Here is a 19,196-nt window from a genome sequence, read left to right as displayed (position 1 = left end):
GAGAGCTCCCTCTGCAAAACAGTGCTCCAGTAGCCTTCATCTTATTGTCTTGAGGCCATCACCTCTGCGGGTGGCTGCCCCCCCAGCCCCAAGGGAGGGAGCGGGTCTTGCTCCCAGTGTGCCCTTTGACTTTCTGTGGGGCTGGGCTCCCCATTGCCTGTGAATGCACTGACCTCAATGTAAAGGAACGTGGACATGGCTCGCTCTGGGGTCAAGGAGTTCCCAAGACACAGGAATCAAGCCCAAGTGGTTGTTCGGGAGCAGCTGCAACAGGTACAGCTTCCATCACGGCTGCCCGTCTTCCTGGCAGGACCCGAGCTGTCTGCTAGATTGAAGGCCCCTGTGCTCTCAGGTATCTTCCCCCCGTGTAGGTACTTAACAGTAGCCAGATAGAGAAATGGAGTCTGCTTATTGTTCCTGCCTGCTCCTGATTTGACAGCAGGTCACTATATTGCATGATGCACTCTGCCAGTTCATACCCGCAAGTCACAGATAAATCCAGCCTGGCTACCCTGCCCTCTACAGTCTCTGTGCTCTTGTATGCCCACAGGTAGGGCTGGCTCTGACCTCTCCTGCTTTGGGCTCTCCCTGCAGATCCGTATGTGAAGATCCACCTGATGCAGAATGGCAAGAGGCTGAAGAAGAAGAAGACCACTGTGAAGAAGAAGACCCTGAACCCTTACTTCAATGAGTCCTTCAGCTTCGAGATCCCCTTTGAGCAGATACAGGTTCCTGAGCCAAAATTCTCATCTTGGGAGATTTGGGGTGGGGCATAGAGACGGGTGAGTGTGACAGCTCACATGACTGAGTTGGGATCCTCTGATTGGAGGGATCAGACCCTTCCCTCATGACATCCACCCATATAAAGTGACCACCCAGCCCTTCAGATGATCTAGACCAGAGGTGGGCAAACTACGGCCTGCAGGACCCTCCTGCTAGGCCCCGGCCCCTCCCCCACAGTCTCAGCATGCTGTGCCGCTGGTTCAAGGCTCTTGCAGAGCCGCAGCCTGACCCAGTTCTCTGTGCCGTGTGGTGGCGTGGCTGGCTCCAGCCGGGCGGCGCGGCTGCCTGTCCTGGTGCTCTGGGCGGCGCGGCTGTAGCGCCGCCAGCCACCCGTCCTCCAGGCAGCGCAGTAAGGGGACAGGGAGCAGGGGGGGTTGGATACAGAGCAGGGGAGTTTGGGGTGGTGGTCAGGTGGTGGGGGTGTGGATAGGGGTCGGTGCGGTCAGAAGGCAGGGAACAGGGGGCTTGAATGGGGGCGGGGTCCCGGGGGCAGTCAGGAAGGGGGCTAGATGGGGTGGCGTGGGGCAGTCAGGAGTAGGGGTTCTGGGTGCGGTCAGGGGACAGGGAGAAGGGGTGGTTGGATGAGGCAGGGGTCCCGGGGGGGGGCATCAGGAATGAGAGGAGGGGTTGGATTGGGTGGCGGGGGGTGGTCAGGGGACAGGGAGGGGTGGATGGGGCAGGAGTCCAAGGGGGAGTTGTCAGGGGGTGAGAAGGAGGGAGTGTTGGATAGGGGGCAGGGCCGGGCCACACTAACTGGCCCTCCATACAATTTTAGAAACCCGATGTGGCCCTCAGGCCAAAAAGTTTGCCCGCCCCAATCTAGACACATCGACCCCCTGAGCAGTGGAGGAGATGGAGAGATGGGAGCCAGCATTTCATACATGCTAGTTCTGAGCAGGAGCTCCCATTGGCCTCGGCCGAAGTTGTGACTGCTCCATATCTCTGCAATGAACCCCCTTGTTGCAAATTACAACCACAAGTCCTTAGCCACCTGCAGCGAGGGTTACTCCCACCAGTAAGGTCCATCACCACCTTCAGAAATAACCTGTGCTAAGGGCAGCCAGAGGGCAGAGCGGCAGAGCTAGTGAGACAAAGACACTGGTGCTGCTCAAAGCACGGCTAGAATAGAGGCCCTGTGCTATTGTGTCTCAGCTGCTCCAGGGCCGACCTGCCCAGGTTCCACGCAGAAAGTTGAGTTTTCTCCTGGCCTGCCAGCCTTGCAAACCCCCAAGCCTGGGATCTGAGGCCAAATGGCTCAAAGGAGGGACGTAAAGCTAAGCACCTGCATGCATATTTAGGACCCTAAGCAAGTCAAGCTGGGTCCTTTTCACCTCTTGCTTCATCGCCTGTAATGAAAGGCTCTTCTGGGCAAATGAGGCCATTGGTGACCCCCCATCCCCACTGCCCTCGGTGTCCCCCACGTGGCCCTGGTCTTTTCATCTGCTGCCCTTGGAGCCCACTGCACTCTGCCCTCGGCAGCCCCCATGTGGTTCTGGCCCCCTGCACAGCCCCATCCCCTTCACACACTGCCCCTGAGGCCCCCAGCACAGCCCTGGCCCCATCATGCTCTGACCTCGGTGACACCCTTCCCTGCTGCAGCCATGTTCCCTTTAATGGTGTGCAGAGTGTAACCAAGGGGAACCCAGGCCTGCTCTACAACAGCTTTTGGCCTGGTATAACTCTGCTGGTCGGGGGGTGCGATTTTTTTTTTTTTTTTAAACTGAGATAGTTATACCAGCACAAGCCGTAGGATGGGTGCAATTACTCCGGTATAAAGGTGCCTTCACCCAGCCTACAGGTTTAGCGATGCTGGTATTAGCACCTTTATACTGTTATCACAGCATCCATGCTGGGGGGGTTGTAACACTTTAACTGTACCGGTGGAGTTAAAATGGTGCAACATTTGGGTGTGGATAAGCCCTTAGCTGCATCAGCTGTGCCTAGCTCGAGGAAGAGAGAGAACTTGCTTCAGAAGCTAAACTCGAACATGGGGAGCAGATGTTCTGTCAATATTACATAGCCCCTTTTCAGGACAGACCTGCCCCTTTAATATCCATTGCCTCTAAAATGAGCAGGGAGAGCTGTCTGAAGATACACGGTGAGCTTTGCCTAGCTGCCTGGGGGAGCTGGGAACATGGTTCCCATGGGAACAGATGCTCAGATCCATCGGGCATCATTGGCCAGGCTGGTACTCATCTCCCAGCTGCAGGGGAAGCTTGTCTACAATAGATTCTCACTGGGTTCTCAGTGGCATCAGGCCATTTTGCAGCTGCAATGTTGGTAATAACACAGTGTTTCTGTGTACCCCAGAAAGTGCAGGTGGTGATCACTGTCCTGGATTATGACAAGCTGGGGAAGAATGAAGCCATCGGCAAAGTATTTGTTGGCTCCAACGCCAGTGGCACGGAGCTGCGGCATTGGTCCGACATGCTGGCAAACCCCAGACGGCCCATTGCCCAGTGGCACTCCCTGAAGCCGGAAGAAGAGGTGGATGCATCGCTTGGGAAGAACAAATAGGAAGCTCCATAGCCCAGCATAATCTACGGACATTCTAAGCGCCCCAGAGCTATCAATACCTCAGTTATGTAACTTTTGGTTTTTGCTTCCATTTTGTTTTAAGCTGCACTACCCTTTGGTGACTGTGGAAGGGTTTCCAGACAGTCCTGAGCACTGTCAGGGGAACTGGTTAAAGACAGGGATGGTTCTTTTCATTCTGCAAAGTTGCTTCCTTCCGCTGCATGTCTCATCGTTTCTACGTGCTGTTCTTTGAAAGCGTAAAGCCAGCTTCTGCCGTGGGTCCCAGAGGCGCCAGGCCATGGCAGGGCATTGTCTTCCTTTCTCTTCGGTTTTACACTGGGACCTTCAGCTGAGCCTGAAAATGTGAGTTGACCAGATACACTGTGCTTGCTTTGGGGATATGTACAGCTGGCCTAGGCGGGTCGGTGGAGAAGAGCTGTGATGAACATCTGGGTGCCTTCGTGCGACTGCTTTGACTCCCATCAGCTGCCCAGAGAAGCGAGAGAGCAGCCACGTTGGGATTGGAACGTCCAAGGCTCCATCGAATATCTTAAGGTTTAGTTTCTTCTGGTGCGACAGGTGCATTGCTGGGCATACAGACCCTTAGCTAGGTAGGGTATTGAACCTTGCAGCCCCCCGTCTGATTGCCAGAGAAGGGGCACGGTTATACCGCGGGTGCATGTCTTTGATAACTGAACATTCACAATTCCAATCTCAGTGCAAGACAGAGCACAAGCGAGTCTTGGTTTTGAAAAACAGCATCATGGGATATTTATGCAAATGACCATTGCGAGGCAGGCTTACAGTAGCAGCTGGACTTGAGACAGGCCCACCCAATCAGGCAGAATCGAGGCTGATTTACCAAAATGGCTGCTTAAAGCCATCCATATAGGCTAAACAATGTCTTAAACGCAAGCAGCTCTGAGAGGATTTGCATACATGTCCCATAACACGTTGCACTACTGTACGTATTCTGAAGATGCATGACCTAAAAGTGTCCAGAGCCAGATATGTCCCAGAGGAGGGTTTAAGGTATAAGGTCTTCAGAACTCAAATTGAGAGGGTGGAGCTAGGGTGTTAGTGAGGCAGGTACAAATCCCTCCCAGTGTTTCTACCCGTATGGCTGCATGTGACTCATGCAGTGAGCTGCTCAACTGTGGCAATGGAGCTGCGATGTGACGAGAGAGCTCGCGCCAGCCTTCCGGGTGAAGCTGTTCCACTTTAATTGACTGTTATTGGGGCCCAGCAAAGTCAGAAGCTGCCTCTAGCTCAGGAGTCTGGGCCAGCCCCTGAGATGTTGGACATGCTCGGTCAGTTCCTGCCTCTGCTTGCTGAGAGGAAGAGTCGGTTAAGTGCTCTTATCCTTGTCCTTGTCTGTTGACACTAGGCCACTTCCATTAAGTATTAGGTGGGCCCACCCAAGGGTTAGGATTGTGCTATGGTCCAGTGGTTAGGGTACTTGCCTGGGTTGTGGGTGAGCCTAGTGCCAGTCTCCCCTCGGCCCCCTAAGAAGGGGTTTGGACAGGGATTTCCTCTCTCCCAGGTGACTGGGGGTGGTGTCTTTGTTTAAATCCCATCTCCTTTGCAGGAGCCATTGTCTTCCTGGGAGAGGGAAGAGGTTTAAACAGGGATCTCCCACCTCTTTGGGAGTTGGGGGTGGGGTGTCAGTCCCTGGCATGTCGGCCAATTAATATGTAATTAAAAGTCAAACCAGACCCTCCTCCCTCTGAGTCAGAAGGCAGCCTCAAACCAGGATTGCCTAGATCCTAGCTGCAAAGCATAACCAGAGGGCTACAGGGGAACTCATGGTAGGAAGGTCTTAATCTCCCCTGGTGAAGTTGTTTCACTTTATAGTTATAATTAATTAAATAGGTATTGGGCTCCACAGACACATAAGGGAGCTGTGTTGGAGTCCCTTGCTAGCCCTGTGGTTAGGTGATTTACCAGGCATGGCCAGGATGGGAGTTTGCTAGGGTGCCCGCTGAGTGCGGTGGAGGCAGTGAGCATCTCAAACCAGGTGGGTCGCTTTAGAGAATATTGTCCGTGCCCAAAACCCAGTTGCCTCCTAGAAATGTTGTGGCTATAAACTCTGCCAGTGGGGAGTAGGGCAGTGTGACCAGGTAGCATGCCAAGGGAATAGGGCCCTGGGACCAAGCTTTCCCACACCCCTGCTTGGGCTTCAACCACCGGGCCAGAGAGCATTGCCTAGCTGAGCACTGTCACTCTCCCCCATTGACACTGGGCCAGAGTCCCAGCCCAAGCAGTTGACTTTCTAGCTCAGTAGTAGTGGGCCTCAGCTGGGCTGTATGAGTGTCAGGTTTAAGTCCCTACCTAGATATATGTGTATGAACGTGTCTAGACTGCCTGAGCCTGGGCAGCATTCTTACATGGGAGCGTGTGTCTGTAGGCCTTTGCTTCCTGGCACAAATGAGACCATGCCCCAGTCTTTTCACACCAGGCAGCACCACCCCTCCAACACAGCCCAGAGGCTGGGACGCTCAGCAAAAGCTGCCATCAAATCTGAGTCAGCCTCAAACTTGGTTCTCCCACGGTCCAGGGGCCAAGCCTAACCCCAGGGGAAGCCAGGCCTTGAGGCTCTGGTGCTCATGCTCTGCCCTGTTGAAGTGGTGACATGTCATAGCGTTAACGAGGCATTAGGCTGAGAGAGGAAAAAGGGCATTTGGGCCTGTCTCAGGGCCCAGAGTTGCTATAAAGTCTGGGGCAGGGGGAAGTTGTGCGCTAACAGGAAGCCTGGTAAATGCCAGCCAGGAGCACACCCAGGGTGCGAGCCAGTGTCTGGCTTCGCCATGAAACCCCTTGAGATAATCTCAGTCACTGAAGCCCGTGGGGTGGGTGAGTAGCTGGCCTGGCGGGGGAGGGAGAGGTGCTCTCTCTCACCCCCTTCCAGCATCATACACAGCTAAGAGGGGAAGCACGTCAGCTGAGAGAGACTGAATCCATTCCAAACAAGGACCAAAGGTGCCCCCAAGGTCACGGTATCTGCTGCTTACCACAAGGCTGCCTGGCTGATGAATCCAGTCCAGTTCCTTTGCCTCTCCAGATATAGGCCATATTCCCCTTATCCCCCAAAGAGCAGTGAATGTCTTGAGCCCCCCTAACCCCCTTTTTAGGGGCCAGGACTGGACTCACATCATGCCCTCACTACAGCAGTTCCTGAGGTAACAAAAAGGAACCACCAGCCCGTCCCCATTCGGTCCACTCTGTACTGGAGTAGACCAAGCAAGCCAGGTTCCCATTTACTGTCTCTAAGAGGCCTTCAGTGTTAGTGGCTTTGCTTTGGTTGAATTAGCACATTGGCTAGTAGCATCTGATGTGCATCCACACACAGGACTGGGCTCACAGAAGAAAAGGAAACCAGTTTTAGTCTGGCCCTCTTGCATAATATCCCTTAAAGGACCTCGCTGCAGCCCCATGACAGCCAGCTCTGGCATATCCTTGCAAATCTCCCCGATTACCATCTACGTTTTCCTGGCAATGTGGCTTGGCCTATGGACGTGTCTTCCCAGGGAAGGTTGTGACTGGCCACGCCACTAGCAAGCTTACTAGAGGGACTGCTCCTGCCTTGGCCTCTACCCTGGCTTTCCAGCCCCACTGCTTGTGGTTTAGAGAAGCAGATTACAGCACCACGCAGCTGCTGAAATGGTATTTTTGTGAGTAGGCAGAGTGTGAGGAGAGCAAGAGCCATACGCCTTGGTGGGGCCAGGGGCACGGAGTCTGGGACACCTCACAGGAGGTGGAATTCACCAGAGAGTCTAGGTTGTGGGGAGAGGGGTAGTCAGTTTCACACCCCCTAGTACAAGTAGGGAATGTTTCACTCCCAACCCCCTCTCCACCCTACCCTTTCCCTCCGACAATTATTGATCCTTTATTTGTGCACTCCACACACACACATACCCCAACCCTTTACCTTTTAAATCCTGCTGGAGCTTCAATATATAATCAGCAGGAGACCTCCATGCACCCATGAGCCTGGCAGTCCTACTAACCGTAACTAGGGAAGAGTAAGTTTGTTCCCATTCTAAGAGCCAGGAGGCTGCGGAGGGTGCCTGGGGACCACTGTAGGAGGGAGCCCTCTGTACATGAGCTTTAAACACAAGCTGGCCTCACTGCTGAGCGTACATCCTGCTGCACAACGGCAAAGGCCAGGAGGTCCAAGGAGCAGAGGCAGCGATTCCCCACAGCAGAGAGTCTAAGCGCTGCACCCGGCTGCCTCAGAGCTCCTGCTGCCTTGGCATGATGGGAAAGTGAGCAAAGCAGCCCGCAGCAGGTTACAAACATGGTCTAAGGAGTGGTCCCTTTTCTGAAAGGGGGGTACGTCTGCCTGCGCTAGACACAGATCTACCACCCCCTCCAGTCCCTAAGCAGAGCTGGTCCAAGAAAGTGAAAGGTTAATGGGAGGTTTATGAACCAAGGTGACAAATACACCAGAGCTCTGTGACTGTGACACAAGCAGACGAGTTAATTTACTCACACGAGTAAACCCAACGGGCTCTGCTTTCACGCCAGGCCTTGGACTGTTGCCCAATCCTACTTATTTCCATTGTTGGGTCCTTAAATCAGCCTCTAATGCCATGGCCAACCACTGCCTGGCCTAGCGTTCAGTTTATTATTACAGAGAATACGAAGGGTGGACTAGGGGGAGCAGGAAAGAATAATTGGGTGAGCAGAATGTGAGTTCAACACACCCGGCTTAGGACTGGCATAGGGCACAACTGCTGGGTGGGGCATGGGTGGGGGGGGAGGGGAACACACCACCAACCCTCTCCCCCTCCCATTTTGCTCCCTGTTCCACTGGCCTCTGTCAGGCGTGAACTCCTCTGCAGTAGACAATGCACCCCCCTGCATCGAGTCCTGCGCTATTGAATTTGGCACATTTTTAACTTGGACTGTTTAAAAGGGGGGGGGGGGAGGAGAGGGTGGGAACTGTGACTTAAAAAAAAAGTATTAAGGGAAAAAGCTCCTCCTCCCTCCACATACTCAAGCCATCTGAGCCTCACCCAAATCCCTTCTTGTATATGTAGTTACATAACTCTATAGCTAGCTACTAACAGCCAACAATGCATGACAGATAACCACTATGTAAATAGCAGCATGGTTAGAGCAGAATCCATACACTTTGTTACACCTCAGCCATTGGGCAGGACACACCCAGGCTGCAGAGTTATTTTTAAAATGTGGCATGAGTGGATTTATTTTACCCAAGAGGACAGAGCAAGACCTATTAAAAAAAAAACCCAACCTTTATTGCCCAAGTCAGTAGGCTCAACAATATCTATTTATTTTCAATTTAAAAAAAAGCAATTAAAAATGATAAGGAACAAAGCATGCCTGATCCATTCACAAATATTTGAGGGGTAAATAACAAGCCAGTATGGGGGCTAATTTCATGTGTGTCTTGTAATCTATACATGCAAAACTGTATCTTGTTGAATTTATGCCATGTCCAGGTAGCGGCAACATTGTGGCTTTGGTGTCCCGTCCCGTGTTGATGCATTTTACTGTCAAAGCAAACTTAGAAGCCATATTAGACCACGGCCTGCCAGGATCCTCGAGTGGGATGGGCCGATAGGTGATCCTCTGTGTCCTCCTGGCCCCTCTTGGTAATGTCTCTCCGTGTGTTTTGTTAAGGATCTCCCAACCCCTCGTCCTGGGGGAAGGCTGGCTCAGGACGCTAGCCTTTGCCATGGCCTGGAGGTTAGTCCTCACCCTGGCTTGCAGCTACGGCCAAGCTGGAGCCCCGTACAGCTGGGTTTGGAATGGCCCAGTTTGAAGTGCTGGGATCCCTTTGTTACACGCCAGGGGCAAATGCTGGAGCTCCTTCAGCAGACAAGCATGGCCTGAGCTCCTCGGTGCTAGCTGTCCCAAGTCGGATGCAGCCCAAGGCCCTGTCCGTTGTGTCATGAGCTTCTTCAGGGGACAGAGACCCAAGAGAATCTGATGCATTACTGGCCGACTGGGATCGGGCCTGCTAGTGTTCCTGACACAGCCTGACCCTGCCTCTCCAACCAGGGGCACTGGGGCAACTGAGCAGAGTTTGGACTCTGTGTCCAAGCAGGGATGGGTAGGGCGACCCCTCTCTGAATCAAGTGCAGCCCCTGGACAGCGGGGCCACATGGGGATAGAGGTCGCTCAAGTTCTTGCCATTGGTGGGGCCAAGCTGTAACATTTAAACCAGCTCTCGAGTCCCCTTCCCCGCTCCCAGGGAGACAGGAGTGGGTTGCAACCAAACAGCTGCTGCTGGCTGTTCCAGGGACCCGTCAGCCCCGCTCGCAGCAGGGAGCACTGTTAGCCATTGGGACAGAGGAGCCAGGATCCTGGGGCATTAAGAGGCTTCCATCCAGACTGGATGTTCCCCTAAGAGGGATGCTCTGTCTCGTGCTATGCAGGAGCTGAGAGGAGAAGAGCAGAATGGCCCCCTGTGCCCCTCACCCCCATGGATGTGTGCGCCCACTGCAGCCCCCCAGGGCTGGGGTGCAGCGAATCCAACCCCACCCCTCTGAAGCGGCTCATGGGAGATGTGGCTAAAGCTGCAGCAATGGGGGGAAGGTCGCTGGGCAGGTAAGAGGGGGAACGAGGGCTGCTACTGCTGCAGCACAGGTGAACCAGAGGGGACGAGGCTGCAGCAGGCGAAGGACTGACCTGGTCCTCAGCCCCGGACCGAGCCCAGCAGGGGACGTAGGGCTGGACGGCCCTGCCCCCTGTGCTGTGACTGGCTTGGGATCAAGCAGCAGGGGAGGGAGCTGTAGGCAAGAGGAAGCCAGCTCACCCTGGGGAGGGAGTGGGGGCCATCTCAGGCATTCATGGCCTGCATGCATGGCTGCAACAAGCTGGGAAATTCCTGCTGGCAACGGGTACATCTCACTCCAGTGTCCGTCCCCCCCCACCCTCCCTGAGCACAGGCCCATGGCTCTGCTCTGCTGCCTTGGGGAAGGAAAGGGATCTCAGCCTTCAACACTGGACATTCAAGCACCAGGCTGGGCACTGCCTTCCTGCCCCTTCCCCCTGAGGGGTCTGTATACAAATCCCCCCCCCCCCCCAGTCTTGAGATCATCCCGCTCTCAACCTCCTCCTGGCATCGCCCCCAGTGCACCCGTCTCTGCAGCACTGAACTCCAGCAGGAAACTGCTTTTAACACCAACACCCCACCGCCCTTGTGTGGACTCTCTTGTTTCTGTCTCTATTGTCAAACTGTTATTTTGTAACAATGTCTGTCTCCTTATTAAAGAAATGAGCTAAAAGCAGCAACTGGGCATCCCTGTTGTGTTAGCGTGTCTTGGACCCAGACACCCACAGGGCTGCTGCTCCTACCTGGAGCAATGAGGAGCAGCCTCAGCCCTGCAGCTGGGGACAACGGAGCTGCTCTGCCCCCGCCCTGAGATCGCTAAGGGAGGCTCAGGGCCCCACAGCAGCGTAAGCCAGTGGGAACGCAAATCTCACACTTGCTGGGGCTCTTCCTTGCAACATACGACTCACGGGCCCTGCTGCTCCAGCATGGTTGTCCAAGCACTGGAGCGGGAAAGCAGGAAGGAGGCGAGAATCAAAGAGCTGAAGGGGGGCTGGAGGAGAGAACAGGCTCAAACCCAGATGCGTCTCCACACCCCCCTTCACCCAGCTCTCAGGCATGGCAATGAAATTGACAGCCAGTAATCACTGGACAAAATATTAGGAGCAGGCGTGTCCTGTGTCCCATCCAGGCCCACCCAGCACTTCTGAGGATTTACAGGTTTCGCTTCAAGGTCGAGACAGGGGCCACAGAGGTGGTAACAAATGCACAAGTAGCTCATGGAGCTTTTTACGGATTGATCTGTGGTTGGTTTGTGTAGGTTTGAAAGACAGTGTAAAAAAAAAAAAGGTTACAGATTCGGACTGGAAATAAGGCAAAAACTTGGAGCCGTCAGAACAATTTACCAAAGTTGGCAGAGGCTTGGATGGTTTTCTAAAGGATCTGCTCCAGTTCAAACAGGAATGAACTCAGGGAAGTCCTATGGGTGGGGGCTCAGACTGGATGACCACAGTGGTCCCTTCTAGCCTTGGAATCTATGAAAAAACTCTGCAGTAAGATGGGAAGCAGCTGGCACTTGCTGCATTCAGAGCACCCCAAAAGTCAGGCTCTGGTCCTGGCTGGCTGGGTGGGTGCAGCTGTGGGGTCGCAGATGGCTCCACGTATGGAAGAAATCCCAGAATGAGGGTCCTGAGATCTTGTCTGTCTGGGCAGCCGTAAGGGGGCTGGAAAAATCAGGTTGCCTGGCCACCTCTCCCCCAACCCCCCACCCAGTGGCAGGGTGTGTGCTGAGCCAGTTAGATCTGCAGCAAATTATAGCTACCAAACTGTGTAGGGTGTGGGGCTGAAGGTGATGGGCTACTCCGAGTGCAGTAACACCCAGCAGCTCCAGGCAAGATCAGGGCCCCCCCGGGCATGGTGCGGCGCACACAGAGGAACACGTGATCTCTAGGAGCTGGAGTCTGCACTCACCTGGTTTCACTGAAGCCCCAATAGCCAAGTTGAACCTACTCTGCCAGGTGCACCGAGCACTGGTCTAGGGGGTGGGCTCCCCCTGCTGGCCATGTGTAGCAATGGCGGGCAATCGCATCGCAACTCTCACCACACCTGGTAACTCGAAACAAAGAGATGCTGCGAGAACAAGGCAGCAGGCACTCCGGAGACTCTTGATGGGGAAGAAAAGAGCCTTCTCTGGAGTGTTTAATATCCCAGCTTCCACCTGAGCATTCTCCCCTGCGAGCAGGGACGTGGATACAGGTACAGGACTTGTGTCTTGCAGTGCGCTGGCTTCAGCTAACGGCCCAGCGCACACAGCCCCAGGGCCCCTAACAGACCCCACGTTGCATAAAGTGCAGCCTAGAGCCAGGAAGCAATAAAGAGTCAATAGAAGCAGCCCAGGACATTAGCTCAGGGTGCAAGTGAATGTGCAAACTGAAGGGTCTCACAGCCCTGATGGAGGGACTGGGGCATTCTCTGGGGCCACTACAGCTCCAGGCAGAAGCCCCAGAGCAGAGAAACAGGCAGAGGGGAGGACGGTTCTGATGTCTTCCCTGCATCACAGAGCTTCCCCTCTCACTCCACTAACTGCAGGAGGTTTCCCAAGCAGGATTTCTCTTGCTGCCCACATATCTGCTGCTTTCCTTCCATGATTTAATACAGTGCATGCTACTCTGCTTAGCTACTCTCCCCAGAAAGCACTTCCTTCCCCTTAACCCTCCTTCTGCCATGGAGAGAGACAACCCCAGAGAGTTCTGAATTCAAAGAGGGAAAAGCAAGAACTAGAGAAAAGGGGAACACAAGCTCCCTTCATTGCCTGCAAAGGGGTTTCTGCCATTCGGCTGCACAGCTGCTGCTGGAGAAACAAGCTCAAACTCACCCCATGGAGCTCTTGATCCAGACAGGCGTAGCGGTAGGAATTCCTGCCTGGGCCTGTGAGAGCTAGTGGAGATGAGACGATGTTTCAGTGTACGGCCCCCACAGGAAATGGAATTCATTCCAGAGATCAATGCCATGAAGTGGCACCAGGCCTGTTGTCCTGGGGAGATTGTTCACTGTAGCTTACCTAGCTGAGCACATGATGCACACAATACCGGCTGCTAGTGGGCTTCCCGGGGCAGTTCCTCACTTTAATTACAGATGAGACACAAAACTACCTTAAGAGAGCAGCATGGCTGCTAAGTCACATGCTCAGAATTTTGGAAGTAGCAGAATTAAGGTTGCCCCTGGAGCTTGCTCACTGCAGGTGGACTCTCTAGTTTGACGGAGAATTTCTCTGAACAAGTCTCCAATGAGCACACGAGAAAGATTATTTGGAGTCTTTGATCTTGGTCAAATTTTCATGGTGAGAGCAAAAGGCACATCCCTGACACGCAGGGGCGGCTCTACAAATCAGGCTGCCCCAAGCAGCGCGGAGCGCTGCGCCCGCCCCCCCCAGTCCCCTGGCGCGTCTCTCCCCCGGCGCTCCGCATCCGGGGGGGGCGTCATTTGCCTCTGGGGGCTCCCGCCCCATGCTGCGGGCCGTCACGGGCGGAGCCGCGCGGGACCGCGACCGCAGTCATGCCTGAGAGCCGAGCCGCGGCGGGAAGGCGGGACCGCGCCGCACGCGCGCGCAGGCAGGCCGGCTGCTCCGTCGACCGCCCTCTCCGCATGCCGGGCGAGGCTCAGCCCAGAGCCAAATGCCCCCTCCCAAGGATGCCCATGCCGCTGGGCCGTGCCCGGCCTGGTAGCCCTAGCGCCCCTGCTGACACAAGGTCAATTTTAAGTTCCTGTTCCCAAGCTTAGAAGTGCTAGAACTTCTCAACGAAACACTGTTGTGTTATGTATCAGAGGGGTAGCCGTGTTAGTCTGGTTCTGTAGAAGCAGCAAAGAATCCTGTGGCACCTTATAGACTAACAGACGTTTTGCAGCATGAGCTTTCGTGGGTGAATACCCACTTCTTCGGATGCAAGAAGTGGGTATTGAAACACATGGGCAAAACCATTTTTCCTTAGTCTCATTTTAGAAACTTTTTCTTGGAAACGATTTTAGCTGAAACTTAAAACAAAACAAAACAATCACCTACCAGGGACATTTCGGCCTGAATGGCTAAAGTTTGGAGAAGTCTCTCTCTGGGCTACTTTGAGTGAAGATATTGGACTCAGATTTAGCTCAGGCCTCCTTAGGCTAGTGTAACGTGGATGCAGATGTGACTCTGTACTACCCATAGCAGGACCCCCAAAGTAGCAAGTGGGCCCTCCTAGCCCCAACATCTGCTGAGGGGCTGAATTTCCAGGCCGCTCCCCTACTAGCCAAGGGAGGCTTGGCACAAACCAGTGCATCAAGTAGCTTTGCTCACGTGGTCATGACATGTCATCTTAGAATGTTGGTGTCTAAAGAGCAGCTGTGCGAAGTGGGGAGATGTTAACGATATCAAACCAAACCATCCTAGCATAAAGGAGAAATCCCAACAGCCCCAGCCTGGTAGGGAGTAAAGTATCCCACACTGAACACCAGTCCCCAAAGCCAGATTCCAGCACAGTCACGCGCCACGCAGGAAAGGGGCCTCGTTACAGAAAAGCATCTGACTTGATGGGAAGATCAGGCCCCTGCCATTAACTCTGCAGTGCAAGGCTCAGCACCCAAAGTTACCCTGCAGGAAGGATGAGGGGAGATCAGGTTTTGTGGTGCAGTTACTTTTTCTGCCCCCAGCGGGATGGTTACAGAAGAGTCATTGGCCCATTTAAAGACTGTTAATCATTTCCTCAGCTGCCACTTCCCAGGGGCTTGTAAGAACTGGATTCAAGGAATAAAAACCAGCAGTGATTGCACCTGAATGCAGCTGGAGCTGTCGGCGCTCAGAATGACTCAGTCTAGGTATGCTGCCCATTACTGACCCACTCCGGGGGCTGTTGTATATTAAGGGTGGGTTTTGCTTTGTGCATTTCCTGAATGTAAACGTTCACACTTCATGTCGATTTTGTTTTTTGAAAACAAATCCTGGGCTTTCTGCTCCCTTCCCTGGTAGAGCATTCCCAGGTGCCCAAAGCATGTTCAGATCCTGTGGTGACTGGTAACCCAGCTACAACTCTAGACTGTCAGTTGCTCACTGGGCTAGTGCAAAATTGGCTTTGGGTTTTGCAGATTTCCTTCAAAACACACCTCTCTGCTGTTAAACTGCACCGTGCCTGGGGCAGGGATTGGCTGGCAGGGAACGCAGCACAATGGAGCCTCAAGCCCCGGCAATTGCAAGAGAATAATCAGATCATGGCCACCATTTTTAAAGGCAGCCTGGAGTGTCTCTATTTAGACACTATCCAATGGCTTGAAATGTTTGCACCAGGGCTAAACACTTCTCGGTAAGGTCACTGGAAGCCCTGGCCTGATGGGAGATTGGCAATGCGCCATGACAGAGCCCGTGCAGGCAGCCATTCGCGACAGCTAACTTGCACTATGCGTTGCTACGCTTTGAACAATTGTTTTGTAGCTGCAGGTTGCGGGATGAGACTTGCAGGCACTGAATACAGGTAGCAAACAGCAGGGGTTACTTTTCACACCAGCCAGGCTGTTCCCATTTATTAATGATAAAAATGGAAAAATTGGTCATTGTGGGTCCAACCAAGGGGGTTGATTGGTCTATTTCTGTACGTGGTATTTCCATAGTTATGCACCTGGTGGTCATGAACTTCACATTATCCTAAGCACAAGGATAATTCATCTCTGCCACCTTGGGCCTGTCTTCTCTTGAGAGTGTAGATTCTCTGGGGGCAGGGACTATCTCACATGTACAGCACCCACCACAAGAAGGACCTGATCTCAGATGGGTGTTACCAGAATTTAAAAAAGGCAAACCCCTTAATAGAAAGAGAAGCCACGTGGGGAGTTACTCTAGAGGTTCACTGCACTGAGTGGATGTTGCAGATGCATTGGTACCCGGAGAGCAATGCATTTTACAGATCAGTGATTGTTTTAACCCATCAAGGAAACCCATCAGCAGCAACCCGTCCCCATAGGCATTTTCTCCCCCAAGACGTGGCTCAGCTTTTAGGGAAAACACCAGACACAGCTTGATCCAAATCATGATTCATCAGGTGTGTCGCTGCCCAAGGGCTGGCACAGGATACCTTCATTCTCCTTCCAAATGAGGCATATGAAGATGAAAGTGAGATAGAATGCCTGAAGGAGCTGTCCGAGCCCCATGTCACTTCGATCCTGCACGCTCTGCTGAAGCTCAGCCTATGGCAACGGCATCAGTGTTTCTCGTCTTGATTAATAGGAGGGAGGATGACGGTCCAGACAGCCGTTGCTGTGTTGGGATTACCCCTTTCACCTTACCAAGGAATAAAGGGCCTTCACTTATACCCCACTCTCGCTCTTGGGCAGAGGCCATTGTTTCTGCATTTAGGTACCAAAATTTAGACATCCACATTTAGGCAGCTAAGTAGAAGCAGCCTGATCTTCAGAAATGCCAAGCACCTGCAGCTGCTAATGGCTTCACAGAGTGGTGGTGAAGTCAATGGGACCTGACCGTTCAGTACCGAGGTAGGAGCCTCAGTGCAGTCAGTGTCTGTTCCACGTTGTATTGAGCTGTAACGCTCAGAGGACCGACCTTTCCCAGCCCTGCAGAAGAGCTCTGGGTAGCTTGAAAGGTTGTCTCTCGCGCCAGCAGAAATGGGTCCAATAAGACAGTACCTCACCCACCTTGTCTCATAAATCGCACTTTTCACATATGGACAGTGAGCGTCTGAAAAGGCCTCACGCTCTGATGTTGATGGGTTTTGCCAGTAACTGGGCCAATTGGAATAAATCACTTAATGGTTTTATTTTTGCCTATGAAAACGTGCAGGTTTCTTCATGATATTTCACCACACCACCAACTTCCCATGTTAAGCTCCTCTGAGTTCATCCCGAGTATTTCACGCAGATGACAACACCGCAATCTGAGTCTGACCACAGCACGTACATACCTCGGCTAGTTGTCCAGCCATCTTGGATACCAACAGCAGCAAAGCCACTGCAGCACAGACTTCAGATGAGCTAGCTCCCCAGGTATGATGTACCCTGGATCCTGGACAAGGTTGGACAGCCTGTGCTGAAGTCTATGCTGCTGCGGCTCTACTGTTATTGGAGGTAGCTAGACCAAAACTAGCTCAGGTGTGCAGGGGCGGCTCTAGGAATTTTGCCGCCCCAAGCACGGCAAGCAGGCTGCCTTCCGCGGCTTGCCTGCGGACCCTCCGCAGGCACGCCTGCGGGAGGTCCTCCGAAGTCGTGGGACCAGCAGACCCTCCGCAGGCAAGTCGCCGAGGGCAGCCTGCCTGCCGCCCTTGTGGCGCCGGCAGAGCGCCCCCCGCGGCTTGCCGCCCCAAGCACGCGCTTGGCATGCTGGGGCCTGGAGCCGCCCCTGCAGGTGTCTCTACACTGGCTGCAGTGCAGACATATCCAGAGTCCTCCAGGCCAGGGTGAGCCCAGCAGTACCTCTGCATGTGGACAGCATTGCCAACTCTTGCAGTTTTATCAGAAGTCTCATGATATTTGTTGTTTTAAAGCCCAAGCTCCTGGAGTCTTGGGATCACACAAGCAGCTCAGCTTTTGTTTCTAGTGTTCATGGACAGAAAGGCTTGAAAATAGGATGCCCTAAAGGTTCTGAAAACAGAAGGTAAATAGACACTGAAAAATTATTTTTATCTCAAATATTTGAGGCCTGGCTCATGACTTTTGAGCACGTGGGGTTGGCAGTACTGCAGGGTTCACTCCAATACCTCAGTATCAGAAGAGGTAGGTAACCTCATGGTATGAAAACCCTCAGCAAAAGTAGCCTGTAACCAGCATGCTGGCTCCTTAAGCCAAATATATGCAGCCTTGTGACAAATTCTTAAACCTCATGAGTGGCAGGAACATTTCCAGTGGAAAAAGGAACCGGAAGAAACCAAGTGGAAGGGAAGAAAAAGGGAGAGATACAAGAAAAGGAGACAGAAGTAAAATAAAATGGGATGCAGACACTCCAGGGAAGGAACAGGGGGAATGGAAACTGGGAATCACTTAGCATGAAAGTGAGTTGAATGCAATGGGCCCCCACTTGCAAACCCGGGTGCCTAAATCCATATTTAGGGCACAAAAATAGCAACCTGATTTGCTGAGGTGCTGAGCACCCCCAAACCCCACTGCAGAGCCTGGGAACTGCAGGCACTCAGCACTTCTGATAACCAGGCTGCTTTTACTAAGGTCCCTCCCCATGGATTTTTAGGAACCTAACTTTAGTCCCTGGGTTTGAAAGTGTTTGTTATGCTGATATGTCGTCATGGTCTAATCTAGATCTAGGGGGCTGGGTGGGGAGGAAGGCAGGGTGTATTAGAAAGGGACAGGCCCATAAAGCTTGGCTAGTGGCCCATCTCCTTGTGCTAATGAACATCCTAGTGCAGGGTGCAAACTGCCATGAGCTGATGCAAAGATGGGACACCTCTGGGAAACACTGCATGTTCCCCTTAAGCTTCATTGCTCCACCTGATTCCACAGCAATAACTGATGGCTACAATTTCACTCCCCTGTATGTGTTCCTAAGTCTGTCCTCTCTCCACTGAATAACAGCTGTACAGTCATTCAGGCCTGGCCCCAGTCCCACTTTTACCCCAGAATTAAGGGATGGGTTTCCACCTTTTCCATGTCTACTCCCCTGCCCCCCCGCCGCAACTCAAACATTTCTCACTCTTCTTCCTGCCTTGTATGCAGGGTCTGAGCAGCTGCTTTACAGAGGCTGTCCTTGAAGCTGCTTATGGTGCATAGCTCAATTGCATATCTTACTGTTAAAGGTGAACGAGTGCTCTTTGCTACCACTTTACGGATGGAGGATGTTCCTATGGGCCTTTGGTTGTAAGAAGTTGGATTTTGTTTAACGACAGAAAAATCAGAATGATGGAGATCTCACTCCCCTCTTTTTGCTGGGGAACTGGACCCGATTGTTCATTATTAGAACGTTTCTGAACTAGAATAACTGTGCTCCCAATAGAACGCTCTGGAAGCCTTTTTATAAACACACGGACAAACTGGTCGGTTACCCCAGATCAAATTAAACAACACAATGAATCAGTCTTCCCCAGGGAGGTCACAACGGGCTGAAGCCAGAACTGGAGCTTGTCCTGCTCTCAAGTGAGTCAGGACCAGGTATTTCTAATGCAAAAAAACAAAACCGGAAGGAAATTTCTGGTAAGCTTTTGAGACACACGGGAGTGATAAAGGGGACAGAACGTTTTTTGTGCTTTTAACTTCATCTTTAATGCAAGAGGCTCAGCAGAAGGGAAAGACCCATCCCAAGGCTGACCTACCCTGTGTCTGGTTGACTGGGGCGGGGAGGAATCAGGTCTGTTTTGCACTATTCTACACCCTGCTAGACAGACTGAGAGGC

At 52.9% G+C, this 19,196-nt stretch overlaps 1 protein-coding gene across 5 annotated transcripts in view; it reads left to right on the top strand.

The window, feature by feature from the left end:
- SYT2 (synaptotagmin 2) overlaps positions 1–10,558 on the top strand; it is a 201,140-nt gene extending 190,582 nt beyond the window's left edge. For all 5 annotated transcript variants that reach the window (XM_039537409.1, XM_039537405.1, XM_039537408.1 and 2 more), the window contains 2 exons: positions 595–728; positions 3,094–10,558. In XM_039537409.1, coding sequence (XP_039393343.1) covers positions 595–728; positions 3,094–3,300 — 341 coding nt within the window. In that variant the 3' untranslated portion in view covers positions 3,301–10,558. The remainder of the gene's footprint in view (positions 1–594; positions 729–3,093) is intronic.
- Positions 10,559–19,196: the final 8,638 nt, after the last annotated feature.

The sequence above is a fragment of the Mauremys reevesii genome, linkage group 4 (assembly GCF_016161935.1).
Source record: "Mauremys reevesii isolate NIE-2019 linkage group 4, ASM1616193v1, whole genome shotgun sequence".
NCBI classification, from domain to species: Eukaryota; Metazoa; Chordata; order Testudines; family Geoemydidae; genus Mauremys; species Mauremys reevesii.
Note: the sequence above shows the minus strand (reverse complement) of the source record. Positions and strands in the feature narration are given on the sequence as shown.